This window comes from Zootoca vivipara, chromosome 6, assembly GCF_963506605.1.
Source record: "Zootoca vivipara chromosome 6, rZooViv1.1, whole genome shotgun sequence".
Lineage (NCBI taxonomy): Eukaryota > Metazoa > Chordata > Lepidosauria > Squamata > Lacertidae > Zootoca > Zootoca vivipara.
In genome coordinates, this window is record NC_083281.1 from 77846417 (window position 1) to 77860491 (window position 14075).

At 48.1% G+C, this 14075-nt stretch overlaps 1 protein-coding gene and 1 non-coding gene across 3 annotated transcripts in view; one reads left to right on the forward strand and one right to left on the reverse strand.

Annotated features, from left to right (window-relative positions):
* Positions 1-14075, forward strand: part of MEGF6 (multiple EGF like domains 6) — a 199826-nt gene that overhangs the window by 183175 nt on the left and 2576 nt on the right. For both annotated transcript variants that reach the window (XM_060276165.1, XM_060276164.1), the window contains 10 exons: positions 422-550; positions 1576-1707; positions 3086-3214; positions 4011-4139; positions 5417-5545; positions 6898-7026; positions 7737-7865; positions 9167-9295; positions 10671-10802; positions 12734-12781. In XM_060276165.1, coding sequence (XP_060132148.1) covers positions 422-550; positions 1576-1707; positions 3086-3214; positions 4011-4139; positions 5417-5545; positions 6898-7026; positions 7737-7865; positions 9167-9295; positions 10671-10802; positions 12734-12781 — 1215 coding nt within the window. The remainder of the gene's footprint in view (positions 1-421; positions 551-1575; positions 1708-3085; positions 3215-4010; positions 4140-5416; positions 5546-6897; positions 7027-7736; positions 7866-9166; positions 9296-10670; positions 10803-12733; positions 12782-14075) is intronic.
* Positions 9994-10067, reverse strand: TRNAA-UGC (transfer RNA alanine (anticodon UGC)). Its single transcript has one exon. It is a non-coding gene; the product is annotated as a tRNA-Ala (tRNA).

Sequence of the window (14075 nt, forward strand, 5' to 3'; positions counted from 1 at the left end):
CCATAGGAATGCATTGGGAGAAACAATTCGTAAGTCGAAGCAACCCTATCTAAAAATTCGTAAGAAGAAAAAATCCTATCTAAACCGCATTCAAGATGGCGGACGGAGCTCCATTTGTAAGTAGAAAAATTTGTAAGTAGAGTTATTCGTAAGTAGAGGTACCACTGTATTCTATTTGGAGGGCTAGATGATTTCAGGGAGGATGAGGCTATCCATGCCTGCTTGCCACAATGACGGTGTCCTGTTGCCATTGTTGGTTGGAGGTGGCATAGCTCTGGGTACCACAAAGGAGGAGAGTCACTGTTGCCCACAGCTCCCATAGTGAGCATCTGGTTGGCCACTGTGAGAACTGGACTAGATGGGCCCTTTGGCCTGATCCGACAGGGCTTTGTCTTAACGTTCTTATGTGTCCCCCTCACAGCCTGCCTGCCTGGGTCTTTTGGGAAAGACTGCGCTGCCAGCTGCGACTGCCCTCCAGGAATGCCTTGCAACCACATCACGGGCGAGTGCGGCTGCCCCCCAGGAGTTACGGGCCACGGATGCGAGCAATGTATGTCCCCCAAGTTCCCCGGTGGGGCTTGTAGCTTGGGCCAGAGTGGAGGTGTCCGTTCAGCTTTGGATAGTAGATATATAAATGGAGTAAACAAAACGGGTGCCCAGCCAAATCCCGGATCGCATTCTGGCAGGTGCCTCATGCTCTTGTAATCCAAACACAGCGGAGAAAGCCAAGGGGGAAATGGGATCAGCATCCGCTGTCCAAAAAGGATTAGATTAATAAAGCCTCGAGTGGAAGCCAAGGCTTGGCGCAGAGCACTGTGGCTCGCCGCCATGCTTCGTGCACTTGTGTGTTTCGAGGCTCTCCTTCCATGCTTCGAAGGGTTCCTGCTCAGGGCTGCCAACTGACCGGGGAAAGAAACCCTGCTTGCCGCTCCTGTGCCAGTTTCAGCTGTTTTGCTAGGGGAAAGTGCCGGCTGACTTTTCACAGGACGACAAGCATTCTCTCTTTCTAAGAGAAAATGTCAACTGATCGAATAGGGGGGGGGGAGGACCCTGACCTGGGCTGCTGCTCTTCAGCCTTTGATATTAACACATTCTGCAGAAATGTTGGTCACAGCACAGTGATGAGGCCATCAAATGCCCCGTAAGGCTCAGGGGGAGGAGCAGGTGAAAGGAGTTTGCAGACCTTGCCTGGGTTGAGGGCACACTAATCTGGGTCTAAGCCAGGGTGGAGAAACTATTTTCAATCTGAGGGTCACAGTTCCTCCTAGGGAACCTTTGGAAGAGTGGTGGTGGCGGCGGTGGGGCCACAGGCAATAAAAAGCAAATGTTCGCAAATCCTTTCTGTGAAAGTTGCGATTCAGTGCCCTCGCATGTCAAAAAATAAGATACAGCATCTGCTCAGCTTTCAATTCCATTACGGAAGAACAGAAAACAGGAGTCAGCCACCTCATGGAAAACCTTGCTATGGAATCTCTGCACCACCAAATTTGTTGGGCTCCAAAAGAGATCTGGACGCAACCTTCGCCATCCCAGCTCATTCCTACCCTTTCTTCCTCCATGCCCCCTGCCCTTCAGCCTGTCTCCCTGGGACCTTCGGAATGAACTGCGCTCGGATTTGCCAGTGTCCTGGAGTGAACCATGACTGCCACCCAGTGACAGGAGACTGTATCTGCGCACCCGGTTACCACGGCAGCAATTGCCGACAAAGTGAGTTTGCTCTGAATTATTTGCAGCGGGGTTTGCTTACATCGCAGGGAATGGGAGATAACATTGTTTGGTCTGCAGTTTTAAGTAAGCTGATGGAATTCACACCATTCGGGTGACTTCATATAGATTAGAATATCAGTGCCTTTCGGATTTTGGACGTCTCCACATTCTGCGAGATAGGATGTATTGCATTTGTATCTCGCCTCTGCCCCAAGGAGCCCAAGGTGGTATATACATGGTTCTTTCTTTCCCCATTTAATCTTCATAACACCCCTGTGAGGTAGGCTAGGCTGAGAGAGACTAAGTAGCTCAAAGTCACCCAGGGAGCTTTATGGCTGAGTGAGGGATTTGAACTCTGGACTCCCAGGTCCTAACCACTACACCACACTTGCTCTCTAGTACATTTACACACACACACACACACACACACACACAAAGAATGTATAGAGGATGCAGAAGGGAGCAGAGGACAGTTCAACTCAAAAGATTTAGGGTGACGAGTGCACAGCTGATCTCTGAATAGCTGTCACCACAGAGCCTAGGGCTTGCCGATCAGAAGGTCGACTGTTCGAATCCCCACGATGGGTGAGCTCCTGTTGTTCTGTCCCAGCTCCTGCCAACCTAGCAGTTCGAAAGCACCTCAAAGTGCAAGTAGATAAATAGGTACCGCTCCGGCAGGAAGGTAAACGGCATTTCCGTGTGCTGCTCTGGTTCGCCAGAAGCTGCTTAGTCATGCTGGCCACATGACCCGGAAGCTGTCTGCGGACAAACGCCTCCTCCCTTGGCCTATAGAGTGAGATGAGCGCCGCAACCCCAGTCGTCCATGACTGGACTTAATGGTCAGGGGTACCTTTACCTTTACAAGAGCATAGGAACATAGGAAGCTGCCTTATACTAAGATCATTGGTCCCTCCAGCAGTGCCAGATTTAGGGCAGTGCAAGGGGTTCCCCCACACAGGGCACCAATCTGAGGGGGGACCAAATTGAGAAGATCCATTTTGGGGCGCCAAATTTTGGCCCTCTGCAGGGCACCATATTATGAAAGATGACCAAATTTCCACCCCTGCATCTAGCTCAGTATTATCTGCAGGGTTTCAAGCAGGGTTCCCACCCACTACCTGGAGAATGGTGGAATTGAACCTTGGGGGGGGGAATTGGTGTGCAAAACAGGTGCTTTGCAACACAGCCACAACCCCTCCTGGCTGGAATCTCCGGATGCTGTCGATAGAATCGCTGCACGATGGCAAAAACAAGTCAGTCCCCCTTCTGTGGCAATGGAATTTGGTTTGACATGAGCAAAATGTTCTGCTTTGGCAGTGCAAGCCTAAAGGCTTATTTTGAATCTTGTAAACTTTTCATGGTTTGTTTGTTTACCCAGGATGCCCCTCTGGGCATTACGGTCCAAATTGTGAGAGGCAGTGCAAGTGCAAGAACGGGGGGCAATGTGTGACCACCACGGGAACATGCCAATGCCCAGCTGGTTATATTGGTGCCGACTGTGGTACTGGTGAGTGGATTGGAATGGGTTGTATGTAATGCAGCCGCTTCTTATATATTGAGTGGCGAAAGGCTGAGCCGAAAAATCAAATATTTGAAATATCATCATGAAATTTACACAGGCTGTTTTTTTTTAAGGTGACGTAACCCTGAACCAAAATATCACATTTTAAATTTTTTGTCGTAAAAATGACAGAAGCTGGTAAAGTCCTTTGTTTTATAAAAGATCAGAATATAGCACAAGTTTAGCACTCATTTATGTGTTCTTTGCTCCCCCCCAAAAAAAAATCCATTTGACAATAATATGGAAATGAGTACTAAACTTGCACTCTGTTCTGCCATATTTCTTAAAGTGGCTTTTGCATCATGTGCAAGCTCAAATATAATACAGAAGTTAACAGTTAGGGAACCATCAGGAAAATGCAACAAACCTGTCACTTTATTGGAGACAACCCAGTTTTTAAGTGCAGACTGAAAGTTGGTAACATACTAAGGGTTGTTGGAATGAACCCAGCCTGTGCCTTTCTTTTTAATAAAGGCCTAATAAAGGGGTCAGCTTTAATAAAGGCCCCTTTAATAAAGGGGTCAGCTTCTCCTTTCCAGAACTTTCTCTGTATCAGGAAACATCACTGGTGGAAAATAACTTCCCCTCCCCACCTTCCAATCTGTGAAATGGGGTTGCTATTCCTTACCGTAGGGTTGCAGCCTTGATTACGGAGATGTGCTTTTGGGAGTAAACACTAAGAAGACTCTGCTGTAAATGAGACCTTTATTTGTTGCTCTTTCTCCCCCCCCCACCTCCATAGCATGCCCACCCGGTCGCTACGGTGCGGACTGTGCCCTAGTGTGTTCCTGTGGCAACACCGCCACCTGCCATCATGCGACAGGCCTCTGCCTTTGCCCACCGGGAAAAACTGGCCCCAACTGTGAGCATGGTAAGTGTTTGCAGCAGGGGGAGCAGGTGGTTTTCATCCCAGGGCCATGCTCCCTTTCTAGGCAACGTCCTGGGGGCTGCATGCCCATGGTGGGTGGCGCCAGATGCAAATGTGTGGGCGGACGATGGAAGAGAATTTTCTCTTTTGTACGCTAGTTTCACATGCACCTTGCTGTCCTCCACCCAGGCAAGGAAGAAGTGTCATCGGAGTTCAGCGACAAAGTCCAGCCAGGCAAAAACTCTAGTGGTGCAGTGCAGGGCCAGTGACGGGTGCGGTGTAGCTTGGAAGAGTTTTGAGAGCCAGTTAGAAGACAATATTTGCCTCCAGGCCTGAACTTCACCCCCACTGCCTGCCATTAATGTAAAGTGTCATTTTGTCCAAGAGTCCTGTGAGCATAATGCTCCGGATCATGGCCTTCTCTGTGGCAGTCTCTAATCCAGGCATCCCCAAACTGCGGCCCTCCAGATGTTTTGGCCTACAACTCCCATGATCCCTAGCTAACAGGACCAGTGGTCAGGGATGATGGGAATTGTAGTCTAAAACATCTGGAGGGCCGAAGTTTGGGGATGCCTGCTCTAAGCTGTGAATCTCCCATCCAACAAGTTTTGGGCTCATTCATAACATACTCTCCAACATTTCTCCGATGATAATAGGGACATCCCAAGGAAAAGCGGGACATTCCTGGATCAAATCAGAAAGTGGGACAGCTTCTGTAAATCCAGGACTGTTCCTGGAAAATAGGGACACTTCTTTATCCTGTTTTTTGACACTTGAGATGCATATTTTTAGGACCCCATCTTTCTTCTGCAATTTTAATTTGCTTTAAACTGTTTTTGTGCTTTAAACTGGTTTTGAATTTTGTGTTTTAATAGCTGTAACTCACCCTGTGACCTTGGGGTGAAAGGCAGGTAATAATAATAATAATAATAATAATAATAATAATAATAATAATAAATTACTCACTGAAGTTGGTGAGAGTACTGTTGCACACTCATGTCCTGCTTGTGGGCTTCCCAGAGGCACCTGGTTTTGGCCACTGCAAAAAGGATTGTGGACTAGAATGGACTCTTAGTCTGACCCTACCATTTTGGGGAGGGCTGATGCTTTCTATGCTCTGATTGGCCACTGTGGAAAGCAGGATGCTGAACTTTGTCCTTTGGCCCAGTCCCAACAGGGCTGGCTTCATGTCCTGTCATCACACTGCTCCGTCAACAGAAATAGGTGTCTGACCCTGGCTATCCCCAACCACCATCTCTCGCTCTCTTCTTCGCCACCAGGCTGTCCAGGGAACCACCACGGAGCCGGCTGCAAGCAGACGTGTGCCTGCCGAAATGGGGGGATCTGCCTCGCGACCAACGGCTCCTGCCTGTGTGGGCTCGGGTGGATGGGGAAGTTTTGCGAATTGGGTAATTCTGCATATGCGGCTCCTATTCCCTCTTGCTACAAAGGTGCAATTGATCCTTCTGCCTTCCCCCGCAGCTTGGCTGCGGTCCAGACTGCTGGAATTTCACTAGAGCTGCTGTGCTAAAACAAAACAAAACCCACCTTCGTTTTCCAACCACATTTGCAGGTCATGAACGTGGAGGTGGGGGTTTCAAATGTTTTAGAGAGTGAATTTTGATGCACGGAAGTTAAACTCATTGGCACGTCTCCTGACAATTGAGTTTGGTTTAGGTCCTGGTTGGCTGGATTAAATGTGCCTTTGGTCCGATCCAGTAGACCAAACTGTTTTTATTTATCGTAATCTCCTTGGGTGATTTTTAAAAGTGCATTAGACAAATTAATGGAGGCCAGGGCTACAATTGGCCACTAGTCATAATGGCTATGCGCCATCTCCAATGTCTGAGGCTGCATGCTTCTGAATACTGGGCTAGGGGAGAAAGCTTTTGCATTCAGGTCCTGTTTTCAAGCTTTCCACTAGGGCAGCGTATCTCAAGCTGGGTCCCCAGTTGTTGTTGGACTAAAACTCCCACCATCCTTAGCTAACAGGACCAGCGGTCAGGGATGATGGGGGCTGTAGTCCAACAACAGCTGGGGACCCTAGTTTGAATAATAATTTTATTATTTATATCCCACCCATCTGGCTGGGTATAAAGCAATACTTTAGGGTATTTGCTTGGCCACTGAGAGAACTGTACTAAGATGTAGTTACAGGTAGGTAGCCGTGTTGGTCTGAGTCGAAACAAAATAAAAAAATTCCTTCAGCAGCACCTTAAAGACCAACTAAGTTTTTATTTTGGTATGAGCTTTCGTGTGCATGAAGGAATTTTTTTTTATTTTGTACTAAGATGGGTGATGCTCTGAAACAATTTCAAAAGGATATTCTAGAGAGAATCCATTCCATTCTGCCTTGCATGCAGAAGGTCTAGGATTCAATCCACCACATTGCCAGGTATCGTGGAGAGCTGCTGCCAGTCAGTGTAGACAGTACTGAGCTAGATGGCTTAAAGATCTGCATCAGCCAGCTTCCTTTTTTATGAGAGTAAAAGGGGCGGGGAGTAAGCCCATGATGACTGTTTTTCTCCTACCATTAGATATGTGTGATGTCAGTCACAGATGTTCTCCAATTGGCATACTGTTTTCTTAATTGAGATCTTGCGTAATTTCCCCCAGAAAAAAAAAATGCTTATGTTTGAAACAAAGCAGGATCTCTTGGAACCTGCTTGATTATAAATCTTGATTTTGGCCTGCTTGAGCTTGAACGAGACCACCTCTTTACGAGCAGTGTGATAAACTGAGACACCGTCTTCCCCCGCAGGATGTCCGCCAGGGAGATACGGAGCCGACTGTCAGCTGAGCTGCACCTGCCAAAATAACATGACCTGCGACCCGGTGTCGGGAGCCTGCCGCTGCGGGAAAGGGCACTATGGAGATCTTTGCCAACACAGTAAGTGTGGCCACTCCTGTTGCTCCGGAAATCTATTGCAAGGTTAGGCCAAGCTTAGGATGGTTAGACAAGAGCTGCTCTTGTCTCCAGAAATAGGGTGTGGCCGCAGCTCTGTGGCAGAGCATCTGCAGAAGGTCCCAGGTTCAATCAATCAACCCAGTGGCCTCTCCATTTGAAGTTTCAGCCAAGTCAGAAAAGCTAGTCGTGCTCTCAAATTACAATGTGGGATAAATTTCAGCTTGAACTTAGAAGCACAGGGGAGAAAGGGGTTGATGCTGCTGCCCTGGGAAATATTTGTGGATGTCAATGCCCCCTGAAGTCCATCATCACATAGGGGTTTTGAGGAGGAATCCCACCTTTAAATTTCACCCACTCCCTTAAAAATCACCTTGTATGCAACCTCAGTTTTACTGCCCAAAACAGTGGTGGCAAAATGGTGGCATTTGGGGGCTGGGGCGGAAAAACAACAACACCCTTGTTTATTTTGATAATGGCAGGCTGAACATGTGAAATTGATGGACCTGAACGATGGTGAGTTGGCAAAGGGCAATGCAATGAATCCAAATCCAAGGGCTGTTTAGTGCTCTTTGGTTAAGTGGGTCGCCAGCTGCAAGAAGCCAAATGGAATCCCCCGTCCCCAAATATCTCTTGGTACTCTTTTTATGTGGATGTTTCCAATTAGATTCCCAATGGCTTTCCATTTCCCTTAGCTTGCCCAGCTGGATTTCATGGAGTTGGTTGCCAGGAGATATGCGACTGTCAGAACGGAGCCACGTGTGACCCGACGACAGGGGAATGTGTATGCGCCCCAGGTTTCTACGGCAACCAGTGTCAGAAAGGTATGGAACTTTCCGGAAAGGAAAAGTGGCTGCAGAAAGCAGGATTGAGTTTCCTTCATATCAGCTGATGTTGAGGGGGGATTGCAGACCTGTTTGGGCAGTGTCTCTGCCCAACTGCATAGGGCAACTTTGACAGGACGTCGGGGAAAACCCACCTGCCAAGTTGGGCTGTGGGAGAGAGAAATATCTGGCCCACTTGGCCAAAAAGGTTCTCAACTCCTGCTATATATACTATTTAGGAGGATAGTGAGCCATTCCACCCAGGTCTGAGCCATTCCATCTGTTTCTTTAACTGTCAGTGGGGCGGTACTCTCATTTTAATTTTGACTTCCTTGGCTTGAAGGGAAGCTCTTGTTGAAAGGATATCATTCTCTTGCCCTATGGCTGTAACAGTGATGTGGCAGAGATTTGGTTCGGTCCGCACTTTAGCACACTGCCTGAAGCAGTATTCATACTGAAACTTGGGCTGTCCTTCGAAATTCGATGCCTCTGAATTTTGTGATGCTCTTCTTCAACTAAGCAAGGTGTACAAAACTCTGCGTTAGGAGAAAGTGTGTAAAGAAATGCGTGCATTAGTGAAAATGACATTATTTTAGGGGAAGCTGCTCGAAAGGATGTGTATGTTTGGGGAAATGTACGCTGAAATTTGGATTAATTTTTGTGAGATTACATCAGAGCCAGTAAAGTAAATAAATACATATACCCATAACACCATAAAATTAGAACAAGTTGAAAGCAGCACAAGGTTCAACAGGATCATTAAAATTACTATTCAGAAACATTACGAAGGAAACCCATTTCCCCAAGAACCTATTAGGTTGGTATATGTGTATTAAGATAATTTGATTACTATAGACCAGATTTTTTCAAACCATTCTCGTTTAGTAGGAGATACATACACCCCCTGCCCCAGTTTTAAGTTATAATAATCTTTACAGCAGTTAAATGGTTGATTACTTATGTCTTGCTCATCTTCCAGGATAAACATCCTTCAGATAGCATAGCAGCAGTAATTTACATTCTAAGGGCGCATAATATCCTTACATGTCAGAAACATAGTTTGCGTTTGAAAGCAACTCCGGAAAATGCGTATGTTGTCTGCTCTATTTAAAACATCCCGGGGGGGGGGGGGGGAGACTGTAAAGAAGGATTTGAAAAATAATAATAATAATTGAAAACTGCTGCAGAAATATGGAGAACTGAGCATACTGGAAAGATGAGAAATGGGGGCGGAGGCGGGGAATGAAACGGACCAATTTGCCTACCCTTAGTAAGAATGGATATCTCTTTCGTGGCCACAGCGTGTGACGTGGGGACATATGGAGACAAGTGTCGACATCGGTGCGACTGTGAGGGGAACGCTCCGTGCGAGGCGACCAGCGGCCGCTGCCTCTGTCCTCCTGGGAAAACGGGTGCCAAGTGCGACGTGGGTGAGTACGTGGCTGTGTATAATCTTTACAAAGAAACAAGTCACACCGTGTCGAGGGCAGGAGTGGACTGGCTTCCATCCGGCTGGGCCAGCAATGCAAATAGGCCCCTTTCAGTTGCAGCAAGTTGGAGACTCTGAGCTGCCTGCTAGTCTTCCACACCTGAACACTTCGTGGCCTTCAGGGACGCAGGTGCACTAGGCCAGGCATGTCCAACAGGTAGATCGCGATCTACCGGTAGATCACAGGACGTCTGTAGTAGATCAGTGGCTCCCCCCAAAGCAGCTCAACAACTATGGCTCCCCTAAAAAAAGCTCAACAACTTTGACCTGAACCCCAAAAAGGGGGTAGATCACTGCCAGTTTTAAACTCTGTGAGTAGATCGCAATCTTTTGGGAGTTGGCCACCCTTGCACTAGGCGATCCGATACCTGCCGGCCTCTAGGAGCTTTTTGTACATGGAAGTGTACCTGGAAATTGCCCCTGCAGCCCCGAAGTTATATTAATCAGCAGCTTGCAGGAGTAACCAGCTGTTTTGGCTGTTGCAGCAGTGCTCGCTTTTCTGCACTAGTAAGAGTGTGAAGGTGGGGGACTTAGGAAGCCACCTGAGTCAGAGCATCGGGTCTATCTAGCTCAGTAATGTCTGCACTGATTGGCAGTGGCACTCCAGAATTTCAGGCAGGAGCTTTCCCTGAATCTACCTGGAGCCACCAGGGATTGAACATGGGGCCTTTTCTGCATGCAAAGCAGATGCTCTACCACTGAGCTATGGCCCTTTTGGTTGCTTTTAAAAAAATTCTTGGCTCATCAGTCATGAGGTTCTCAGAGAGACAGTGCCTGACCCCATCCCCTAAGGCCCTGAAATTTCTTCCATTTCTATGGGACTGCACAGCTTTAGCTCTTCCTCTTTACCACTAAGAGATGCTCCCAGTCCAACCCCCTGCAATGCAGCTGTCCCATAAGGGAATTGAACCTGAAGCCTTGGCATTACCAGCATCATGCTCTAACCAACCGAGCTATTCAGGATCCCCCCCCCAAGGTTAACCACCAGGTTCTGCTCCCTTAAGTGTCTTGCCTTGGACTGATGGAAATCTGCCCATCTTATGCTAAGGGCGGGGAGCCAGCTTTAGCAAGTGGGTCAAATGTGACCCTCTAGGCCACATGCGGTCCTGGGTTCCTCACCTCTGCCATACATTGCACTTAAGATTCCAGGGGACCCTGTTGCTATGGGATTACCTCCTCTGCTGAGTCAAGGCCTCCCAGTCTCGGGACATTTTTGTGTTTTAAATGTGTGCGGCAGAAGCTTAGCTCCCCCCGGGTGAGATGCCTTCCTAGCATTGCACCATCTGTGATTTGACTTGTTCCTCTTGTTAACTCAGATTGCCCACTGAAGAAATTTGGCCCCGATTGTGCTCTGACGTGCGAGTGCTCCATGACCAACGCTTACTGCAATGCCCAGAACGGCCGCTGCGTTTGCCTGAATGGTTACATGGGGGCAATGTGTCGAGAAGGTAAGGGGGCCAAATTGGCCACTGTCTTAAGAAATCCTGGACTATTTTGAGTTTATCTATGTGCAGCAGCCTGCTTTGGCCTCCATCATTCCACTGTTCAGCTGCTAGTAGGGAATGACCTGCTTCCATAATACTGTTCCTCAACCAGGTGAGGGAAATGAGGGAGAATCTTTACAACTGACAATGTGGGTTTGTTTTTTTTTACTTTCAGTGTGATGTGTGTGTGTGATTATATATACAGTGGTACCTCGCAAGACGAGTTTTTCGCAAGACAAATTCGTCTTGCGATCTGATGGTGACTTGCAAGACGAATTCGTTTTGTGAAAAAATTGTCTTGCGAATCGCGGTTTCCCATAGGAATGCATTGAAATTTAATTAATGCGTTCCTATGGGCAATAAAAGAAATTTCAATGCATTCCTATGGGAAACCGCAATTCGCAAGACGAATTTTTTGCAAAGCGAATAGACTCATGGAACGAGTCTTGTGAGGCACCACTGTATAAGCACACGGTAGGGGGGAATGGCCAGTGTTGGTTGTAAGAAACTAAAAGTATCATTGAGGTTTTGAAAGGTTTAAGTCTGGCAAATACAAAATGGCATCCAATTCTATCCAAACAAAGGTGAAAATGTGTTTCTTGATATATCATGCAATATTTGGTTACAATAAACAACTTTCCAAAATATATAGTACACAGCTACATATAAAATCAGACACACACACACAAATATACCCATGTTAGGTGGTCATATTCAAGGAGATCATTTCCTCACCAGCATTTCCTCACCACCTGCAGAATAAAGTAGTCAAGTCCAAAAAAGGCTGCAGCACTTGCACTTTATACAAATCCATTGTGTGCATACATAGAAAGACGGAGACAAGTTTGTGTAGGTATCCCTCTCTCTATAATAATTGTACTGGTCTGTCATTACATGTAATGGTTGTCTGAGCCCCTAGGGAGTGCAAAACACACAGACGTGAGCTGAGTTTTGAAAGCCAGCCCCTGTAGGAATCCACCTCGGACCCCAAATGGGGAGAAGGAGGTGCTGCCATGACATGCTGAGAGGCTTGCCCTCCCTCAATTTCTCTCTCACTTACTGGAAAAGGCTTCTCTTGGTACCAGAGATAGAAAGAAAGAAAATGTGGGGGTTGTTTTGTGTGTGAGAGAGAGGGAGAGCAGGGCTTTTTAAAGGGGAAACTCACAGGAACTCAGTTCCATCACCTCTGTGTGAAAATAATAATAATAATAATTTTGAGGTTGATACCAAATTTTGTCCTCACTCAGGGTGCCATATTATGAAAGTCCCTCCCTTGTTCTTTTCATGGGAAGATTTGGGAGGGAAACAGAGGCAGGGAGATAGTGGCCTCCTTTCTACTCAGCAGTGCCACCCCTAAGAGCCGCCTCCCACCTGGGATGCTTTTCAACCAAGACAAGTGATGAATCAAGGCAGTGAAACAGAGGAGCATTGTTTGTTTCACCCAAATAAGCTGTGATCCATCTTAACCTAGTGGTTTTTTGGGGGAGGGATACTCAAGGGTACCAGCACCTTTCCCCCCCCCAGAAGAAAAGCACTGTCTAGTCTCTATAGGCTTAGCTTTTACTCGTTTTGTTTGGGTGGGTGGAAATCAGGATCCCTGGTTGTGCTTTCTTACCATAGTCATGGAAGGAAGGAGCAAACTGGGAGTCCTCAGGCATCATCCCAGTATGATTTAAGACCTAGGTCATGCCCACACTTACAAGTGTCAGACTAGGACCTGGGGGACCAGGGTTTAAATCCCAACTAGAGCACAGTGTTGTCCTGGGGATCAAATATGAGAGGCATGCACACCACCCTGAGCTCCGAGCAGAAAAAAGGTGAGATAGAAATGCGATGAAATGAATATGACAGATAGATGAAGGGACACAGCAAAACTAACACGTCTTCACTTTTAGGTGGCCTACCACAGCTGCTAACCCACACGAGACGACAACCGGAACAATGTGAGTTGTTTTATATATAGATATATGTGAGCTCAGAGCTGGCTGATGTGGGGAGAGAGGGGCATCAGAGCTAGGAACATAGGATGCAGCCTTGGACCAAATCAGACCATGGGCCCACCTAGTTCCATATGGTCTACATCAGGCATCCCCAAACTGCGGCCCGCCAGATGTTTTGGCCTACAACTCCCATGATCCCCAGCTACTAGGACCAGTGGTCGGGGAAGATGGGAATTGTAGTCCAAAACATCTGGAGGGCCGAAGTTTGGGGATGCCTGGTCTACATCAACCTTGGGTTCCCAGATGATGATAGGCTACAACACCCACCACCCTTGGCTAGCAGGGTCAGTGCTGAGGGATAATGAGAACTGTAGTCCAACAGCAACTGAAGACCCAAAGAAAGGCTGGTCTGCAGGGTTTCAGGCTAAGAGATCTCTTCCATCTATACTTGGTAGGCCTGGGTGATACTGAATTTTTCGCTCCATAGGACGCATTTTGTCCTCCCAGAAAGCAAGGGAAAATGTCCCTGCGTCCTATGGAGCGAAGGGTGCCCACTGCACTTGGCTCTCGCTCAAGCAAAGTGGGAGCTGTGCGCAGTGGGTATGGTACCCAAGCGACTCTCTGTCCTCTCGCTTCACAGCTGTAAAGTGGGCTGACCCAGAGCCACTTATCCACTGCTTACAGCCCTCCAAGCCAGAGCTGCACGCAGCAAGAAACCGGCTGTGGGGGGGCAGCAGCGTGATTACCCCTGCCAGAGTCAGCAACAGCATCAGCGCGCACCCTTCAGAGCGCTGATGCCACCGCCGGCTCTCGCTAGAACGGTGGGCAGCGTGGTTGCCCCTGTCAGAGCCGGCAGCAGCATCAGCGCGCTCCCTTCGGGGTGCTGATGCCACCGCCGGCAAGACGGGGGCAGCGTGGTTTTCGCCGGTGTCTGCAGGGTTGGGGGAGGCAGGAAAAGCCCGGTAGCATCGCTACCAGGCTGCCCCTCCTCCCCTGCTCCCTTCGCTGGATTGGTCCCTCCGCGGCTGCTGCCTCCTCCGCTTCCCCTCCAGCGCCCCCCTCCCAGCCTTTTAGAGGAGGAAAACCAGAAATCTGGTTTTCCTCCTGTAAAAACGAAGTGTGCCCTATGGTCCGGTGCACCCTATAGAGTGAAAAATATGGTATATCGATACATCACCCAGGACTGGTCCTCATTGAGCCGGCAGGCAGCTTCTTTAAACTGCTCCACTGAGGAGGCATCACTGTCTGCGCCTCTGGGGAGCAGTTTAACAAAGCCCCCAGCATGCAGGAGGGGAAG